This window comes from Phasianus colchicus, chromosome 34 (assembly GCF_987193195.1).
Source record: "Phasianus colchicus chromosome 34, bPhaCol1.hap1.1, whole genome shotgun sequence".
Lineage (NCBI taxonomy): Eukaryota > Metazoa > Chordata > Aves > Galliformes > Phasianidae > Phasianus > Phasianus colchicus.
In genome coordinates this window covers 2,487,186-2,505,812 of record NC_143469.1, presented here as the reverse complement: position 1 = coordinate 2,505,812, position 18,627 = coordinate 2,487,186, and the positions used below count along the sequence as shown (strand labels likewise).

Genomic DNA, 18,627 nt, shown 5'->3' with positions numbered 1-18,627 from the left:
AGTCTTTGGGATCCCCTCCCACCCCCCCAATCTTTGGGACCCCACCCCCCATTCCTTGGAATCACCTTCCTTGCTCCTCCCCCCCCCACTTCAAGATCCCTTTCCTTGCCCCCCCCTCCCCCCCCCCCTTTTTGGGACCCTCCCCCTCCACCCCCCCCTCTTTGGACCCCCCCCCACCCCCCCCACTCTTTGGGACCCCCTCCCACCCACCCCCTCTTTGGGACCCCCTCCCACCCCCCCCTCTTTGGAGCCCCCCCTCCACACCCCCACCCCCCCAGTCTTTGGGACCCCCTCCCACCCCCCCCCTCTTTGGAGCCCCCCTTCCCACCACCCCCCCTCTTTGGAGCCCCCCCCCACCACCCCCCCTCTTTGGAGCCCCCCCCACCACCCCCACTCTTTGGATCCCCCTCCCACCCACCCCCTCTTTGGAGCCCCCTCTCCACCCCCCCCACTCTTTGGGACCCCCTCCCACCCCCCCCCTCTTTGGAGCCCCCCCCCACCACCCCCACTCTTTGGGACCCCCTCCCACCCCCCCCTCTTTGGAGCCCCCCCTCCACACCCCCCTCTTTGGGACCCCCTCCCACCCACCCTCTTTGGAGCCCCCCCCACGACCCCCCCCACGACCCCCCCCACGACCCCCTCCCACCACCCCCCCTCTTTGGAGCCCCCCCTCCACCCCCCCCTCTTTGGGACCCCCTTCGCCCACCACTCTTTGGCCCCCCTCACCCCCCCCCCCCAATAGGTCCCTCAGGTCCCCCCCCCACAGGTGCCCCCCCCCACATTATGCCCCACCCCACATCCAGGTAGGTCCCCCCCCCTCCCCCCCACCCCCCAACCAATGAGATCCCACCCCCTTCATTAACCCCACCACTAATTAACCCTCCCCCCCCCCCACCCCCCAGGCCATGTCGCTGTGCCAGAGCGCCGTGAGCCCCCCCCCCGGCGTCGCCATTTTCCTGCACGGGGGGGGGGATGGGGGCGGGGAGGAGCGATGGCGGAGCGATGGCGGGGAGCCGAGCGCCGAGGAGATCTGCGTGGAGTTGGCACGGCGCCTCGGTGAGACGGAGCTTCGTTAGCCACTAATTAAGGGGGGGTGCCGAGGAGGTTCTGAGGTCCTGTGATCTGTAAGGACCTTTCCAACCTGTCCTGTAGTCCTGTGATCTGTAAGGACCTTTCAATCCCGTCCCGTAGTCCTGTGATCTGCAAGGAACTTTCCAACCCGTCCTGTGATCTGTAAGGACCTTTCCAACCTGTCGTGTAGTCCTGTGATCTGTAAGGACCTTTCAATCCTGTCCCGTAGTCCTGTGATCTGTAAGGACCTTACTGAGTTGTCCTGTAGTCCTGTGATCTGTAAGGACCTTTCCAAGCTGTCCTGTAGTCTTCTGATCTGTAAGGACCTTTCCAACCCATCCTGTAGCCCTGTGATCTGTAAGGACCTTTCCAAGCTGTCCTGTAGTCCTGTGATCTGTAAGGACCTTACTGAGTTGTCCCGTAGTCCTGTGATCTGTAAGGACCTTTCAATCCTGTCCTGTGGTCCTGTGATCTGTAAAGACCTTTCCAAGCTGTCCTGTAGTCTTCTGATCTGTCAGGACCTTAATGACTTGTCCCGTGGTCCTGTGATCTGTAAGGACCCTTCCAACCCGTCCTGTAGTCCTGTGATCTGTAAGGACCCTTCCAGCCTGTCCTGTAGTTTTCTGATCTGTCAGGACCTACTGACTTGTCCCGTGGTCCTGTGATCTGTCAGGACCTTTCCAGCCCGTCCCCTAGTCCTGTGATCTGTAAGGACCTTATTGAGTTGTCCCGTAGTCCTGTGATCTGTAAGGACCTTACTGAGTTGTCCCATGGTCCTGTGATCTGCAAGGACCTTTCCAACTTGTCCTGTAGTCCTCTGATCTGTAAGGACCTTATTGAGTTGTCCCGTTGTCCTGTGATCTGTAAGGACCTTTCCAACCCGTCATGTAGTCCTCTGATCTGTAAGGACCCTTCCAGCCCGTCCTGTAGTCTTGTGATCTGTAAGGACCTTTTCAACCTGTCCCGTAGTCCTGTGATCTGTAAGGACTATTTCAACCTCTCCTGTACTCCTGTGATCTGTAAGGACCTTTCCAACCCATCCCATAGTCCTGTGATCTGTAAGGACCTTACCAACCTGTCCCATGTTCCTGTGATCTGTAAGGACCTTTCCCACCCCTCCTGTACTCCTGTGATCTGTAAGGACCCTTCCGACCCATCCCACGGTTCTGTGATCTGTAAGGACCTTTCCAACCCATACAATCGTCCTGCGTTCTTTAAGGACCTTCCCTACCCACCCCATGACTCTACACCTTCCAGGACCCTCCCATCCCACAGTTCAGTGACCTTCCAGGACCTTCCCAACCCACCCTATAGTTCTGTGACCTTCCAGGACCCCCTTGCCCCCCACCCCGTAGTCGTGTGACCTTCCAGGACCTGCCTGGTTGTCCCTGCAGGCATCTCCCCGCGCTGCGCGGCGCTGTTTGCGCTGTACGATGCACCTTCCAGGACCTGGCTGCCACCCAATCACCGCTTCGGTGCCGTGGAGGACCGCGACCGCCGCCTGCACTTCCGTATCCGGTGAGCCGGGTCCTGTCAGCTCACAGCTACCTTGGGGTGGGACTGGCCAGGTCCTTGAAGAGAACAGAAAGATGGAATGGTTGGGGTGGAAAGGTCCTGGAAGGTCGTAGAGCCATTGAGATGGGTTGAGAGGGTCCTGGAAGGTCGTTGAGCTGTGAAGTGGGTTGAGAGGGTCCTTACAGGTCACAGAGGCATAGGGTGGAATAGGTAGGTCCTTAAAAATTAAAAAAAACATGGGATGGGTTGGAAGGGTCCTTACAGGTCACAGAAGCATAGGGTGGAATAGGTAGGTCCTTAAAGATTAAAAAAAAACATGGGATGGGTTGGAAGGGTCCTTACAGGTCACAGAAACATGGGATGGAATAGGTAGGTCCTTAAAGATTAAAAAAAACCATGGGATGGGTTGGAAGGGTCCTTACAGATCACAGAAACGTGGGATGGAATAGGTAGGTCCTTAAAGATTAAAAAAACCATGGGATGGGTTGGAAGGGTCCTTACAGATCACAGAAACGTGGGTTGGAATAGGTAGGTCCTTAAAGATTAAAAAACCATGAGATGGGTTGGAAAGGTCCTTGAAGGGTAAAATACCAGAGAATGGATTGGAAAAGTCTTCAAAGACAGCAGAACCATGGGACGGGTTGGAAAGGTCCTTACAGATTAAAAAAATGTGAGGTAGGCTGGAAAGATCCTTACAGATTAGAGGACGACGGGGTGGGTTGGAAAGGTCCTTACAGATTGAAAAAACATAGGATGTGTTGGAAAGGTCCTTACAGATTAAAATTGCATAGGATGGATTGGAAAAGTCCTTACAGATTAAAATTGCACAGGATGGAGTGGGGAGGTCCTTACAGATTAAAATTGCACGGGATGGAGTGGAAAGGTCCTTACAGATTAAAATGGCACGGGATGGAGTGGGAAGCTCCTTACAGATTAAAATTGCACAGGATGGAGTGGGAAAGTCCTTACAGATTAAAATCGTATGGGATGGATTGGAAAGGTCCTTACAGATTAAAAACGCACGGGATGGAGTGGGAAGGTCCTTACAGATTAAAATGGCATGGGATGGAGTGGGAAGGTCCTTACAGATTTAAATCGCACGGGATGGATTGGAAAGGTCCTTACAGATTAAAATGGCACAGGATGGAGTGGGAAGGTCCTTACAGATTAAAATCGCACAGGATGGAGTGGGAAGGTCCTTACAGATTAAAATAGCACGGGATGGATTAGAAAGGTCCTTACAGATTAAAATGGCACGGGATGGATTGGGAAGGTCCTTACAGATTAAAATCGGATGGATTGGGAAGGTCCTTACAGATTAAAATGGCACGGGATGGATTAGAAAGGTCCTTACAGATTAAAATTGCGCAGGATGGAGTGGGAATGTCCTTACAGATTAAAATGGCACGGGATGGAGTGGGAAGGTCCTTACAGATTAAAATGGCACGGGATGGATTGGGAAGGTCCTTACAGATTAAAATCACACGGGATGGAGTGGGAAGGTCCTTACAGATTAAAATCACACGGGATGGAGTGGGAAGGTCCTTACAGACAGGAATAAAAAACAGTGAGACGGGATTGGAAAAGTCCTTACAGATTAAAAAAACATCAGGTAAGCTAGAAAGGTCCTTACAGATCACAGAAGCAGGGTTTTCCCACCTCAGGTTCTACTTCCGGAACTGGCACGGCATGAACGAGGCGGAGCCGGCCGTCTTCCGCCACGCGCCGCGGCACAGCGACGGCACCGGGGAGAAACCGCGCGGCACGGCCGTGCTCGACAAGCCGTCCTTCCAGTATCTGTTTGAGCAGGTCCTGAAAGGTCAAAGAAATGAGGGACGGTTGGGTTGGAAGGGTCCTTAAAGATCGTAGAACGATAGATTTGGTTGGGTTGGAAAACTCCTAAAAGGTGATAGAGCCGTGGAATGGGTTGGGAAGGTCCTTGAAGGTTATAGAAGTGTTCTTAAAGATCATGGAGCTGTGGAATGGGTTGGAAAGGTCCTTGAAGGTTATAGAAGTGTTCTTAAAGATCATGGAGCTGTGGAATGGGTTGGAAAGGTCCTTGAAGGTGATAGAACTGTGGAATGGTTGGGTTAGAAGGGTTCTTAGAGATCATGGAGCCGTGGAATGGGTTGGAAAGGTCCTTGCAGGTTATAGAACTGTGGAATGGTTGGGTTAGAAGGGTTCTTAGAGATCATGGAGCCGTGGAAAGGGTTGGAAAGGTCCTTGAAGGTGATAGAATTATGGGATGGTTGCATTAGAAGGGTTCTTAGAGATCATGGAGCCATGGAATGGGTTGGAAAGGTCCTTGAAGGTGATAGAATTATGGGATGGTTGGATTAAAAGGGTTCTTAGAGATCATGGAGCTGTGGAATGGGTTGGAAAGGTCCTTGAAGGTGGTAGAACTATGGGATGGTTGGATGAGAAGGGTTCTTAAAGACTACAGAACCATAGAAAGGGTTGGAAAGGTCCTTGAAGATGACAGAACTGTGGAATGGTGGGATTAGGAGGATTCTTAGAGATCATGGGGTCATGGAATGGGTTGGAAAGGTCCTTGAAGGTGATAGAATTATGGGATGGTTGGATTAAAAGGGTTCTTAAAGATCATGGAGCCGTGGATTGAGTTGGAAAGGTCCTTGAAGGTGATAGAACTATGGGATGGCTGGGTTAGAAGGGTTCTTTTTGGGATGTGGGGATTTTGGGGTCGGGGTTTGGGGGTTTGGGGATTTTGGGGTTTGGATTTGGGGGTTTGGAGGTCAGGATTTGGGGAATTTGGAGTCGGGATTTGGGGATTTGGAGTCGGGATTTGGGGATTTTGGGTTGGGATTTGGGGATTTTGGGTCAGGATTTGGGGATTTTGGGGTTGGGATTTGGGGAATTTGGGTCGGGATTTGGGGATTTTGAGTCAGGATTTGGGGATTTGGGGGTCAGGATGTGGGGATTTTGAGTCGAGATTTGGGGACTTGGGGGTCGGGATTTTGGGTCAGGATTTGGGGATTTTGGGTTGGGATTTGGGGATTTAGGGGTTGAGATTTGGGGATTTTGGGGTCAGGATTTTGAGTCAGGATGTGGGGATTTTGGGTTGGGATTTGGGGGTTTGGAGGTCAGGATTTGGGGATTTTGAGTTGAGATTTGGGGATTTGGGGTTGGGATTTGGGGGTTTGGAGGTCAGGATGTGGGGATTTTGGGGTAGAGATTTGGGGATTTTTGGGGTCAGGATGTGGGGATTTTGGGTTGGGATTTGGGGATTTGGAGGTCAGGATGTAGGGATTTTGGGTTGGGATTTGGGATTTTGGGTCAGGATTTGGGGATTTGGAGGTCAGGATTTGGGGATTTTGAGTCGGGATTTGGGGATTTGGAGGTCAAGATGTGGGGATTTTGGGTCGGGATTTGGGGATTTTGAGTCGGGATTTGGGGATTTTGAGTCGGGATTTGGGATTTTGGGTCAGGATTTGGGGATTTTGGGTCGGGATTGGGGATTTTGGGTCGGGATTTGGGGATTTTGAATTGGGATTTTGGGTCTGGATTTGGGGATTTTGGGGAAAGTTGGATTTCGGGATTTGGAGTCGGGATTTGGGGTCGGGATTTTGGGTCTGCGTTAAGGAATTTTGGGTCAGGATGTGGGGATTTTGGGTCGGGATTTGTGATTTTGGGTCGGGATTTGGGGATTTGGAGTTCAGGATTTGGGGATTTTGGGTCGGGATTTGTGATTTTGTGTCGGGATTTGGGGATTTTGAATCGGGATTTTGGGTCTGGATTTGGGGATTTTGGGGAAAGTTGGATATGGGGATTTTGGGTCGGGATTTGGGGATTTTGGATTGGGATTTGGGGGTTTGGAGGTCAGGATTTGGGGATTTTGGGTCGGGATTTAGGGATTTTGGTCGGGATTTGGCGATTTGGAGGTCAGGATTTGGGGATTTGGAGGTCAAGATGTGGGGATTTTGGGTCGGGATTTGGGGATTTTGGGTCGGGTTTTGGGGATTTTGAGTCGGGATTTGGGGATATGGAGGTCAGGATGTGGGGATTTTGGGTCGGGATTTGGGATTTTGGGTCGGGATTTGGGGATTTTGAGTCGGGATTTGTGATTTTGGGTTGGGATTTGTGATTTTGGGTCGGGATTTTGGGTCAGGATTTGGGGATTTTGAGGTCAGGATGTGGGGATTTTGGGTCAGGATGTGGGGATTTTGGGTCAGGATTTGGGATTTTGGGTCAGGATTTGGGGATTTTGGGTCAGGATTTGTGGATTTTGGGTCGGGATTTGGGGATTTTGAATCGGGATTTTGGGTCTGGATTTGGGGATTTTGGGGAAAGTTGGATTTGGGGATTTTGGGTCGGGATTTGGGGATTTTGGGTCGGGATTTGGGGGTCAGGATTTTGAGTCGGGATTTGGGGATTTTGGGGTCGGGATTTTGGGTTGGGATTTGGGGATTTTGAGTCGGGATTTGAGGATTTTGTGGAAAGTTTGGCCGGGAAGCCTCCTTGAATCTCTCCTCCCATCACCCCGTTTCGTTCTCCCCTTCCGCAGGGAAAATTCGACTTCATTAACGACGCGGCGTCGTTAACGGACTTCCGGTCGGAACAGGAAGTGCAGCGCTTCAAAAACGAGAGCCTGGGCATGGCCGTGCTGCACCTCTGCCACATCGCCCTCCGCAGCGGCCGCTGCCTCGAGGACGTGGCACGGAAATATGGGTGGGCACCCAGGGGGGTGGGATTCGGAGGGGCGTGGGGTGGGGGGGGGGGATTTGGGGTGGGAACGTGGGGGGTGTGGGGTGGGATTTGAGGGGTACGGGGTGGGATTTGGGGTCAGGGTTTGGGGGTTTGGGGATGTTGGGGGGTTTGGGGTCTGGATTTGGGGATTTGGGGTCAGGGTTTGGGGATGTTGGGGATTTTGGGTCAGGGTTTGGGGATTTGGGGTCAGGGTTTGGGGATTTGGGGATGTTGGGGAGTTTGGGTTCGGATTTGGGGATTTGGGGTCAGGGTTTGGGGGTTTGAGGTGGGGATGTTGGGGGGTTTGGGTTCAGATTTGGGGATTTGGGGTCAGGGTTTGGGGGTTTGGGGATGTTGGGGGGTTTGGGTTCGGATTTGAGGATTTGGGGTCAGGGTTTGGGGATGTTGGGGATTTGGGGTCAGGGTTTGGGGATTTGGGGTCAGGGTTTGGGGATTTGGGGTCAGGGTTTGGGGATTTGGGGATGTTGGGGGGTTTGGGTTCGGATTTGGGGATTTGGGGTCAGGGTTTGGGGATTTGAGGTGGGGATTTTGGAGTTCGGGTGGGGGTTTGGGGTCTGGATTTGGGGATTTTGGGTCAGGGTTTGGGGTTTTTGGGGTTGGGTTTGAATTTTGGGTCGGAATTTGGGGTTGGGTTTTGGGGTCGGGATGTGGGGATTTTGGTCAGAATTTGGGGATTTGGGGTTGGGGTTTTGGGACAGGGTTTGGGGATTTGAGGTGGGGATGTTGGGGAGTTTGTGTTCACATTTGGGGATTCGGGGTCAGGGTTTGGGGATTTGGGGGGTTTGGGGTCTGGATTTGGGGATTCGGGGTCAGGGTTTGGGGATTTGAGGTGGGGATGATGGGGGGTTTGGGGTCTGGATTTGGGGATTCGGGGTCAGGGTTTGGGGGTTTGAGGTGGGGATGTTGGGGGGTTTGGGGTCTGGATTTGGAGATTTGGGGTCAGGGTTTGGGGATTTGGGGATGTTGGGGGGTTTGGGGTCTGGATTTGGGGATTTGGGGTCAGGGTTTGGGGATTTTGGGGTTGGGTTTGAATTTTGGGTCGGGATTTGGGGTTGGATTTTGGGGTCGGGATGTGGGGATTTGGGGTCAGAATTTTTGGGGAGTTCGGGTGGGGGTTTGGGGTCCGGATTTGGGGATTTTGGGTCACAATTTGGGGTTGAATTTTGGGGTTGGGACGTGGGGATTTGGGGCCGAGATTTGGGGATTTTGGTTCCAGATTTGGGGATTTTGAGTCATGATGTGGGGATTTTGGTTTGAGATTTGGGGATTTTGGTTCAACACTTGGGTATTTTGAGTCAGGACGTGGGGATTTTGGGTTGAGATTTGGGGATTTTGGTTCGAGATTTGGGGATTTTGAGTCAGGACGTGGGGATTTGGGGTTGAGATTTGGGGATTTTGAGTCGAGATTTGGGGATTTTGAGTCAGGACGTGGGGATTTGGGGTTGAGATTTGGGGATTTTGAGTCAGGACGTGGGGATTTGGGGCCGAGATTTGGGGATTTTCAGTGGGGATTTGAGGATTTTGAGTCAGGACGTGGGGATTTGGGGCCGAGATTTGGGGATTTTGAGTCGAGATTTGGGTATTTTGAGTCAGGACGTGGGGATTTGGGGTTGAGATTTGGGGATTTTGAGTTGAGATTTGGGGATTTTGAGTCAGGACGTGGGGATTTTGGTTCGAGATTTGGGGATTTTGAGTCAGGACGTGGGGATTTGGGGCCGCGATTTGGGGACTTTGAGTCGAGATTTGGGGATTTTGAGTCAGGACGTGGCGATTTTGGTTCGAGATTTGGGGATTTTGAGTCGAGACTTGGGGATTTTGAGTCAGGTTGTGGGGATTTGGGGCCGAGATTTGGGGATTTTGAGTTGAGATTTGGGTATTTTGAGGTCAGGACGTGGGGATTTTGGTTCGAGATTTGGGGATTTTGAGTCATGACGTGGGTATTTTGAGTCAGGACATGGAGATTTTGAGTCGAGATTTGGGGATTTTGAGTCATGACGTGGGGATTTTGGTTCGAGATTTGGGGATTTTGGTTCGAGACTTGGGTATTTTGAGTCAGGACATGGGGATTTTGAGTTGAGATTTGGGGATTTTGAGTCGGGATTTGGGGATTTGGGGCCGAGATCTGGGGTTTTTGGTTCGAGATTTGGGGATTTTGAGTCATGACGTGGGGATTTTGGGTTGAGATTTGGGGATTTTGGTTCGAGATTTGGGGATTTTGAGTCAGGACGTGGGGATTTTGAGTCAAGATTTGGGGATTTTGAGTCAGGACGTGGGGATTTGGGGCTGAGATTTGGGGATTTGGGGCCGAGATTTGGGTATTTTGAGTCAGGACATGGGGATTTGGGGTTGAGATTTGGGGATTTTGAGTCAGAACGTTGGGATTTTGAGGTCAGGACGTGGGGATTTTGAGGTCAGGACGTGGGGATTTTGAGGTCAGGACGTGGGGATTTTGAGTCGAGATTTGGGTATTTTGAGTCAGAACGTGGGGATTTGGGGCCGAGATTTGGGGATATTGGGGTTGAGATTTGGGGATTTTGAGTCGGGATTTGAGGATTTTGGGGTCGGGATTTGGGGATTTTGAGTCAGGACGTGGGGATCTGGGGATTTTGGTTCGAGATTTGGGGATTTTGGTTCGAGATTTGGGGATTTTGAGTCAGGACGTGGGGATTTTGAGTCAAGATTTGGGGATTTTGAGTCAGGACGTGGGGATTTTGGTTCGAGATTTGGGGATTTTGGTTCGAGACTTGGGTATTTTGAGTCAGGACGTGGGGATTTTGGGTTGAGATTTGGGGATTTTGGTTCGAGACTTGGGGATTTTGAGTCAGGACGTGGGGATTTGGGGCCGAGATTTGGGTATTTTGAGTCAGGACGTGGGGATTTGTGGCTGAGATTTGGGGATTTTGAGGTCAGGACGTGGGGATTTGGGGCCGAGATCTGGGGATTTTGGTTCGAGATTTGGGGATTTTGGTTTGAGACTTGGGTATTTTGAGTCAGGACATGGGGATTTTGAGTCGAGATTTGGGGATTTTGAGTCGGGATTTGGGGATTTGGGGCCGAGATCTGGGGATTTTGGTTCGAGATTTGGGGATTTTGAGTCATGACGTGGGGATTTTGGTTTGAGATTTGGGGATTTTGGTTCTACACTTGGGTATTTTGAGTCAGGACGTGGGGATTTTGGTTCGAGATTTGGGGATTTTGAGTCAGGATGAGGGGATTTGGGGTTGAGATTTGGGGATTTTGAGTCAGGACGAGGGGATTTGGGGCCGAGATTTGGGGATTTTGAGTCAGGACGTGGGGATTTGGGGTTGAGATTTGGGGATTTTGAGTCAGGACGTGGGGATTTGGGGCCGAGATTTGGGTATTTTGAGTCAGGACGTGGGGATTTGTGTTCGGAGCACTGGGACCTTCCAACCCCCTCTTCATCCTCGCAGCTTCAAGGCGTGCATCCCGCGCTCCTTCCGGCTTCAGATCCAGCAGAGCAGCGCGGTGACGCGGCTCCGGATGAAAAACGTCTTCCGGAAATTCGTGCGGCGCTTCCAGCGGCACACGGTGGGCGCGGGGACGCTGACGGAGGAGGACGTCATGTTCAAATATTTGGCCACCTTGGAGCTGCTGGCGCCTCGATTCGGCACCGAGCGCTTCGCCGTGCTCTCCTTGGATGTCTGCAATGAAGGGGAGAAGCCTCAGCCCTGCGGCAATGGGGGCCACGCCATGGCGGAGCGCGGCGACGCGGGGGTCCCGGGGGATTCTTTGGTCAGCCATGAGGTTCTGGTCAGCGGTACCGGTGGGATCCAGTGGAGGCCCGTGACCAGGGAGGTGAGTTTGGGGAGGGGTTGGGATGGGTTTGGGTTGGGAGGGTCCTTAAAGGTGGTAAAAGGGGGTGGGATTGGGTGGGATTGGGTTGAGGAGGTCCTTGAAGGTGGTAAAATGGGGTGGGATTGGGTTGAGAAGGTCCTTAAAGGTGGTAAAATGGGGTGGGATTGGGTGGGGAGGGTCCCTAAAGGTGGTAAAATGGGGTGGGATTGGGTTGAGAAGGTCCTGGAAGGTGGTGAAACGGGGTGGGATTCGGTGCGGAGGGTCCTTGAAGGTGGTGAAATGGGGTGGGTAAAAGGGGGTGGGATTGGGTGGGGAGGGTCCTTAAAGGTGGTAAAATGGGGTGGGATTGGGTGGGGAGGGTCCTTAAAGGTGGTAAAATGGGGTGGGATTGGGTTGGGAGGGTCCTTGAAGGTGGTAAAAGGGGGTGGGATTGGGTGGGATTGGGTTGAGAAGGTCCTTAAAGGTGGTAAAATGGGGTGGGATTGGGTTGTGAGGGTCCTTGAAGGTGGTAAAATGGGGTGGGATTGGGTTGAGAAGGTCCTTAAAGGTGGTAAAATGGGGTGGGATTGGGTGGGGAGGGTCCCTAAAGGTGGTAAAATGGGGTGGGATTGGGTTGAGAAGGTCCTGGAAGGTGGTGAAACGGGGTGGGATTCGGTGCGGAGGGTCCTTGAAGGTGGTGAAATGGGGTGGGTAAAAGGGGGTGGGATTGGGTGGGGAGGGTCCTTAAAGGTGGTAAAATGGGGTGGGATTGGGTGGGGAGGGTCCTTAAAGGTGGTAAAATGGGGTGGGATTGGGTTGGGAGGGTCCTTGAAGGTGGTAAAAGGGGGTGGGATTGGGTGGGATTGGGTTGAGAAGGTCCTTAAAGGTGGTAAAATGGGGTGGGATTGGGTTGTGAGGGTCCTTGAAGGTGGTAAAACGGGGTGGGATTGGGTGGGGAGGGTCCTTGAAGGTGGTGAAACGGGGTGGGATTGGGTTGGGAGGGTCCTTAAAGAACCTGAAGTGAGTTGGTTTTGGGATGGAAAGGTCCTGAAAGGGCGCAGAATGGGTTGGAAGGGTGCTTAAAGATCACTGAACCATGGAGCAGTTTGAAAGGGTCCCTAACAATCATGGAATGATGGAATGGTTGGGTTGGGAGGGTCCTGTAAGGGTGTAGAATAGCTTGGATTTGAGTTGGGAGGGTCCTTAAAGATTAAAGAATCATGGAATAGGTTGTAGGAATTATTAAACGCTACAGAACCATGGACTGGTTGTGTTGCAAAGGTCTTAGAACAGGTTTCATTTGGGTTGGGAAGGTCCTTAAAGATCATAGAGAAAATTGATTGCGTTTTGGAAAGGTCCTTAAAAGTCATAGAATGGGTTTGGTTTGGGTTGGGAAGGTCCTTGAAGATCATAGAGAGAATTGATTGCGTTTTGGAAAAGTCGTAGAATGGGTTCGGTTTGGGTTGGGAAGGTCCTTGAAGATCATAGAGGAAATTAATTAGGTTTTGGAAAGGTCCTTAAAAGTCATAGAATGGGTTTGGTTTGGGTTGGGAAGGTCCTTAAAGATCATAGAGGAAATTAGTTAGGTTTTGGAAAGGTCCTTAAAAACCATAGAATGGGTTCGGTTTGGATTGGGAAGGTCCTTACAGATCATAGAGGACATTGATTACGTTTTGGAAAGGTCCTTAAAAGTCATAGAATGGGTTTGGTTTGGGTTGGGAAGGTCCTTGAAGATCATAAAGAAAATTGATTGCGTTTTGGAAAGGTCCTTAAAAATCATAGAATGGGTTTGGTTTGGGTTGGGTCCTTAAAGATCATAGAGGACATTGATTACGTTTTGGAAAGGTCCTTAAAAACAATAGAATGGGTTTGGTTTGGGTTGGGAAGGTCCTTACAGATCATAGAGGACATTGATTACGTTTTGGAAAGGTCCTTAAAAGTCATAGAATGGGTTTGGTTTGGGTTGGGAAGGTCCTTACAGATCATAGAGGACATTGATTACGTTTTGGAAAGGTCCTTAAAAACCATAGAATGGGTTCGGTTTGGGTTGGGTCCTTAAAGATCATAGAGGACATTGATTACGTTTTGGAAAGGTCCTTAAGAGTCATAGAATGGGTTTTGTTTGGGTTGGGAAGGTCCTTGAAGATCATAGAGGAAATTAGTTAGGTTTTGGAAAGGTCCTTAAAATTCATAGAATGGGTTTGGTTTGGGTTGGGAAGGTCCTTACAGATCATAGAGGACATTGATTACGTTTTGGAAAGGTCCTTAAAAGTCATAGAATGGGTTTGGTTTGGGTTGGGAAGGTCCTTAAAGATCCCAGAACCGTGGGATGAGTTGAAAGGGTTCTTAAAGATCACAGAACCACCGGTGGTGTGGAAAAGGTCCTTGAAGCTCATAGAACAACAGGACTGTTGGGTTGGAAAGGACCTCGAGGCCCCCCCAGCTCCACCCCCGCCGTTTCCAACGGCTCCATTTCGCTCTGCAGAGCGTTGAGGTCGTCTCCCATCACGGATATTTCGGGAGGAGGAGCAGACGGAAGGATCCGGAACCCCCGGCACCACCGGAGCCCCCATGGGTGCACTTTTGTGACTTCCAAGAGATCACCCACATCGTCGTCCAGGAGTGCAGGGTCTGCGTCCACCGGCAGGACAACAAGTGCATGGTGAGCAGTGCAGTGGGAAAAGGGGGGGGTTGGTCCTTGTTGGGTTTTTTTGGGTGGAGATCGGGTGGATTTGGGGCTGTTTGGAGGTGGAAGGTGGAAAGGATGGATGGGGGTTGGGTTTTTTGGGTGGAGATCGGGTGGATTTGGGGCTGCTTGGATATGGAAGATGGAAAGGACGGGGTTTGGGTTTTTTTGGGTGGAGATCGGGTGGATTTGGGGCTGTTTGGATGTGGAAGGTGGAAAGGATGGATGGGTTTGGGTTTTTTTGGTGGAGATCGGGTGGATTTGGGGAAAGGACGGATGGGGTTTGGGTTTTTTGGGTGGAGATCGGGTGGATTTGGGGCTGCATGGATGTGGAAGATGATAAGGATGGATGGGGTTTGGGTTTTTTTGGGTGGAGATCAGGTGGATTTGGGGCTGCTTGGATGTGGAAGATGATAAGGATGCATGGGGTTGGGGTTTTTTTGGGTGGAGATCGGGTGGATTTGGGGAAAGGATGGATGGGGGTTGGCTTTTTTTGGGTGGAGATCGGGTGGATTTGGGGCTGCTTGGATGTGGAAGATGATAAGGATGCATGGGGTTGGGGTTTTTTTGGGTGGAGATAGGGTGGATTTGGGGAAAGGATGGATGGGGTTTGGGTTTTTTTGGGTGGAGATTGGGTGGAATTGGGGAAAGGACGGATGGGGTTTGGGTTTTTTGGGTGGAGATTGGGTGGATTTGGGGCTGTTTGGATGTGGAAGGTGGAAAGGATGGATGGAGGTTGGGTTTTTTTGGGTGGAGATTGGGTGGATTTGGGGAAAGGATGGATGGGGTTTGGGTTTTCTGGGTGGAGATTTGGGGCTGCTTGGATGTGGAAGGTGGAAAGGATGGATGGGGTTTGGGTTTTTTGGGTGGAGATTGGGTGGATTTGGGGAAAGGATGGATGGGGTTTGGGTTTTTTTGGGTGGAGATCAGGTGGATTTGGGGCTGCTTGGATATGGAAGATGGAAAGGACGGGGTTTGGGTTTTTTTGGGTGGAGATCGGGTGGATTTGGGGCTGTTTGGATGTGGAAGGTGGAAAGAATGGATGGGGTTTGGGTTTTTTGGGTGGAGATTGGGTGGAATTGGGGAAAGGATGGATGGGGTTTGGGTTTTTTGGGTGGAAGATGGAAAGGATGGATGGGGTTTGGGTTTTTTGGGTGGAGATTGGGTGGAATTGGGGAAAGGACGGATGGGGTTTGGGTTTTTTGGGTGGAGATTGGGTGGATTTGGGGCTGTTTGGATGTGGAAGATGGAAAGGATGGATGGGGTTTGGGTTTTTTTGGGTGGAGATTGGGTGGAATTGGGGAAAGGATGGATGGGGTTTGGGTTTTTTGGGTGGAGATTGGGTGGAATTGGGGAAAGGACGGATGGGGTTTGGGTTTTTTTGGGTGGAGATCGGGTGGATTTGGGGCTGCTTGGATGTGGAAGATGATAAGGATGGATGGGGTTTGGGTTTTTTTGGGTGGAGATTGGGTAGATTTGGGGAAAGGACGGATGGGGTTTCGGTTTTTTGGGTGGAGATTGGGTGGATTTGGGGCTGTTCGGATGTGGAAGGTGGAAAGGATGGATGGGTTTGGGTTTTTTGGGTGGAAGATGGAAAGGACAGATGGGGTTTGGGTTTTTTGGGTGGAGATCGGGTGGATTTGGGGAAAGGATGGATGGGGCTTGGGTTTTTTGGGTGGAAGATGGAAAGGATGGATGGCTTTGGGGTTTTTTGGGTGGAGATTGGGTGGATTTGGGGCTGTTTGGATGTGGAAGGTGGAAAGGATGGATGGAGTTTGGGTTTTTTTGGTTGGAGATTGGGTGGATTTGGGGAAAGGATGGATGGGGTTTGGGTTTTTTGGGTGGAGATCGGGTGGATTTGGGGAAAGGATGGATGGGGGTTGGCTTTTTTTGGGTGGAGATTGGGTGGATTTGGGGAAAGGACGGATGGGGTTTCGTTTTTTTGGGTGGAGATTGGGTGGATTTGGGGCTGTTCGGATGTGGAAGGTGGAAAGGATGGATGGGTTTGGGTTTTTTGGGTGGAAGATGGAAAGAACAGATGGGGTTTGGGTTTTTTGGGTGGAGATCGGGTGGATTTGGGGAAAGGATGGATGGGGTTTGGGTTTTTTTGGGTGGAGATTGGGTGGAATTGGGGAAAGGACGGATGGGGTTTGGGTTTTTTGGGTGGAGATTGGGTGGATTTGGGGCTGTTTGGATGTGGAAGGTGGAAAGGATGGATGGAGGTTGGGTTTTTTTGGGTGGAGATTGGGTGGATTTGGGGAAAGGATGGATGGGGTTTGGGTTTTTTTGGGTGGAGATTGGGTGGATTTGGGGAAAGGACGGATGGGGTTTGGGTTTTTTGGGTGGAGATTGGGTGGATTTGGGGCTGCTTGGATATGGAAGATGGAACGAACCAACAGGGTTTGGGTTTTTTTGGGTGAAGATCGGTTGGATTTGGGGCCATTGGTTGACCAAGTGTTGACCAAGTGTAGACCAAGGATTGACCAAAGATAGACCAGTGGTTAACACAGCAGTTGACCAACAGTTGACAAAGCGTTGACCAGCAGTCAACCAACAGTTGACCAGTGGCTGACTCAAGAGTTGACACAAAGGTTGACCAAGTGTTGACCAATGGTTGACCAAGGATTGACCAAGGGTAGACCAGTTGTTAACACAACAGTTGACCAATAATTGACAAAGTGTTGACCATCGGTTGACTAGTGGCTGACTCAACAGTTGACAGAAAGGTTGACCAATGGTTGACCAACGGTTGACCAAGGATTGACCAGGGATTGACCGAGTGTAGACCAAGGGTTGACCAAGGATTGACCAAGTGTTGACCAAGGGTAAACCAGTGGTTAACACGACAGTTGACCAACAGTTGACAAAGTGTTGACCAGCGGTCACCCAACAGTTGACCAGTGGCTGACTCAAGAGTTGACACAAAGGTTGACCAAGTGTTGACCAAGTGTTGACCAAGTGTAGACCAAAGGTTAACACAACAGTTGAGCAACAGTTGACAAAGCAGTCAACCAACAGTTGACACAAAGGATGACCATTGGTTGACCAAGGATTGACCAAGGATTGACCAAGTGTTGACCAATGGTTGACCAAGGATTGACCAAGTGTTGACCAATGGTTGACCAAGGGTTGACCAAGTGTTGACCAAGGGTTGACCAAGGGTTGACCAAGGATTGACCAAATGTTGACCAAGTGTTGACCAAATGTTGACCAAGTGTTGACCAAGTGTTGACCAATGGTTGACCAAGTGTTGACCAAGGGTTGACCAAGGATTGACCAAGTGTTGACCAAGGGTAAAACAGTGATTAACACAACAGTTGACCAACAGTTGACAAAGTGTTGACCAGCAGTCACCCAACAGTTGACCAGTGGCTGACTCAAGAGTTGACACAAAGGTTGACCAAGTGTTGACCAATGGTTGACCAAGGATTGACCAAGGGTAGACCAGTTGTTAACACAACAGTTGACCAATAATTGACAAAGTGTTGACCAGCGGTTGACCAGTGGCTGACTCAACAGTTGACAGAAAGGTTGACCAATGGTTGGCCAATGGTTGACCAAGGATTGACTAAGTGTTGACCAAGGGTAGACCAGTGGTTAACACAGCAGTTGACCAACAGTTGACCAGTGGCTGACTCAAGAGTTGACACAAAGGTTGACCCATGGTTGACCAAGGATTGACCAAGTGTAGACCAGTTGTTAACACAACAGTTGACCAATAATTGACAAAGTGTTGACCAGCGGTTGACCAGTGGCTGACTCAACAGTTGACAGAAAGGTTGACCAATGGTTGGCCAATGGTTGACCAAGGATTGACTAAGTGTTGACCAAGGGTAGACCAGTGGTTAACACAGCAGTTGACCAACAGTTGACCAGTGGCTGACTCAAGAGTTGACACAAAGGTTGACCAAGTGTTGACCAAGTGTAGACCAGAGGTTAACACAACAGTTGAGCAACAGTTGACAAAGCAGTCAACCAACAGTTGACACAAAGGATGACCATTGGTTGACCAAGGATTCACCAAGGATTGACCAATGGTTGACCAAGTGTTAACCAAGGGTTGACCAAGGATTGACCAAGTGTTGACCAAGGGTAAACCAGTGGTTAACACAACAGTTGACCAACAGTTGACAAAGCGTTGACCAGCAGTCAACCAACAGTTGACACAACGGTTGACCATTGCTTGACCCGAGGGTTGACTCAACAGTTGACCAACAAGCCAGCAGAGACCCAGAGGTCCCCCCCCCCTTTAACCCTTTAACTTCTGGGATTTGGGGACTCCGTTTCCCCACCCCTCATCGCCTCCCCTTCCTCCCAGGAGGTTCTCCTCCCATCCCACCCGAGCGCTCTGTCCTTCACCTCCCTTCTGGACGGATATTTCCGACTGACGGCCGACTCCAACCACTACCTGTGTCACGACGTGGCCCCGCCTCGCCTCGTCATGAGCATCCACAACGGCATCCACGGCCCCATGCAGTGCGTCCCGCGCCCCGCTGCGACGCCCCCCATCCTCAGGGGGGTTCCCCACAGCGTTTCCCCTTCCCCAGGGAGGAGTTTGTCTTCGCCAAACTGCGTCGGGAGGAGCACGAGGAGGGGCTCTACGTCCTCCGCTGGAGCGTCCTCGACTTCGATAGGGTGATTCTGGCCGTGGCAAAGAGGGACAACCAGGAGGTACCGCAGCTTGGGGGGGAGGAGATCCGCACGTGTTGTTGTTGGGATTTGGAAATCTGATGGTTTTGGGGTTTTGTCTGAGCTCTGGAGGGAGGTGGAAGGGAGCGGTGTGGATACGGGGCGTTCTTCTCCCGTTCCTGGGCTGTGTTGTTAATTTGTGTTGC

The 18,627-nt window shown here is 51.2% G+C and overlaps 1 protein-coding gene across 2 annotated transcripts in view; it reads left to right on the top strand.

The window, feature by feature from the left end:
* Positions 1-18,627, top strand: part of TYK2 (tyrosine kinase 2) — a 45,619-nt gene that overhangs the window by 942 nt on the left and 26,050 nt on the right. Inside the window, exons 2-9 of one of the 2 annotated variants that reach the window (XM_090128822.1) lie at positions 903-1,056; positions 2,466-2,589; positions 4,251-4,395; positions 7,109-7,272; positions 10,743-11,127; positions 13,592-13,768; positions 18,111-18,268; positions 18,340-18,463. In XM_090128822.1, coding sequence (XP_089984948.1) covers positions 903-1,056; positions 2,466-2,589; positions 4,251-4,395; positions 7,109-7,272; positions 10,743-11,127; positions 13,592-13,768; positions 18,111-18,268; positions 18,340-18,463 — 1,431 coding nt within the window. The remainder of the gene's footprint in view (positions 1-902; positions 1,057-2,465; positions 2,590-4,250; positions 4,396-7,108; positions 7,273-10,742; positions 11,128-13,591; positions 13,769-18,110; positions 18,269-18,339; positions 18,464-18,627) is intronic. The other variant, XM_090128823.1, reaches the window with a different exon arrangement.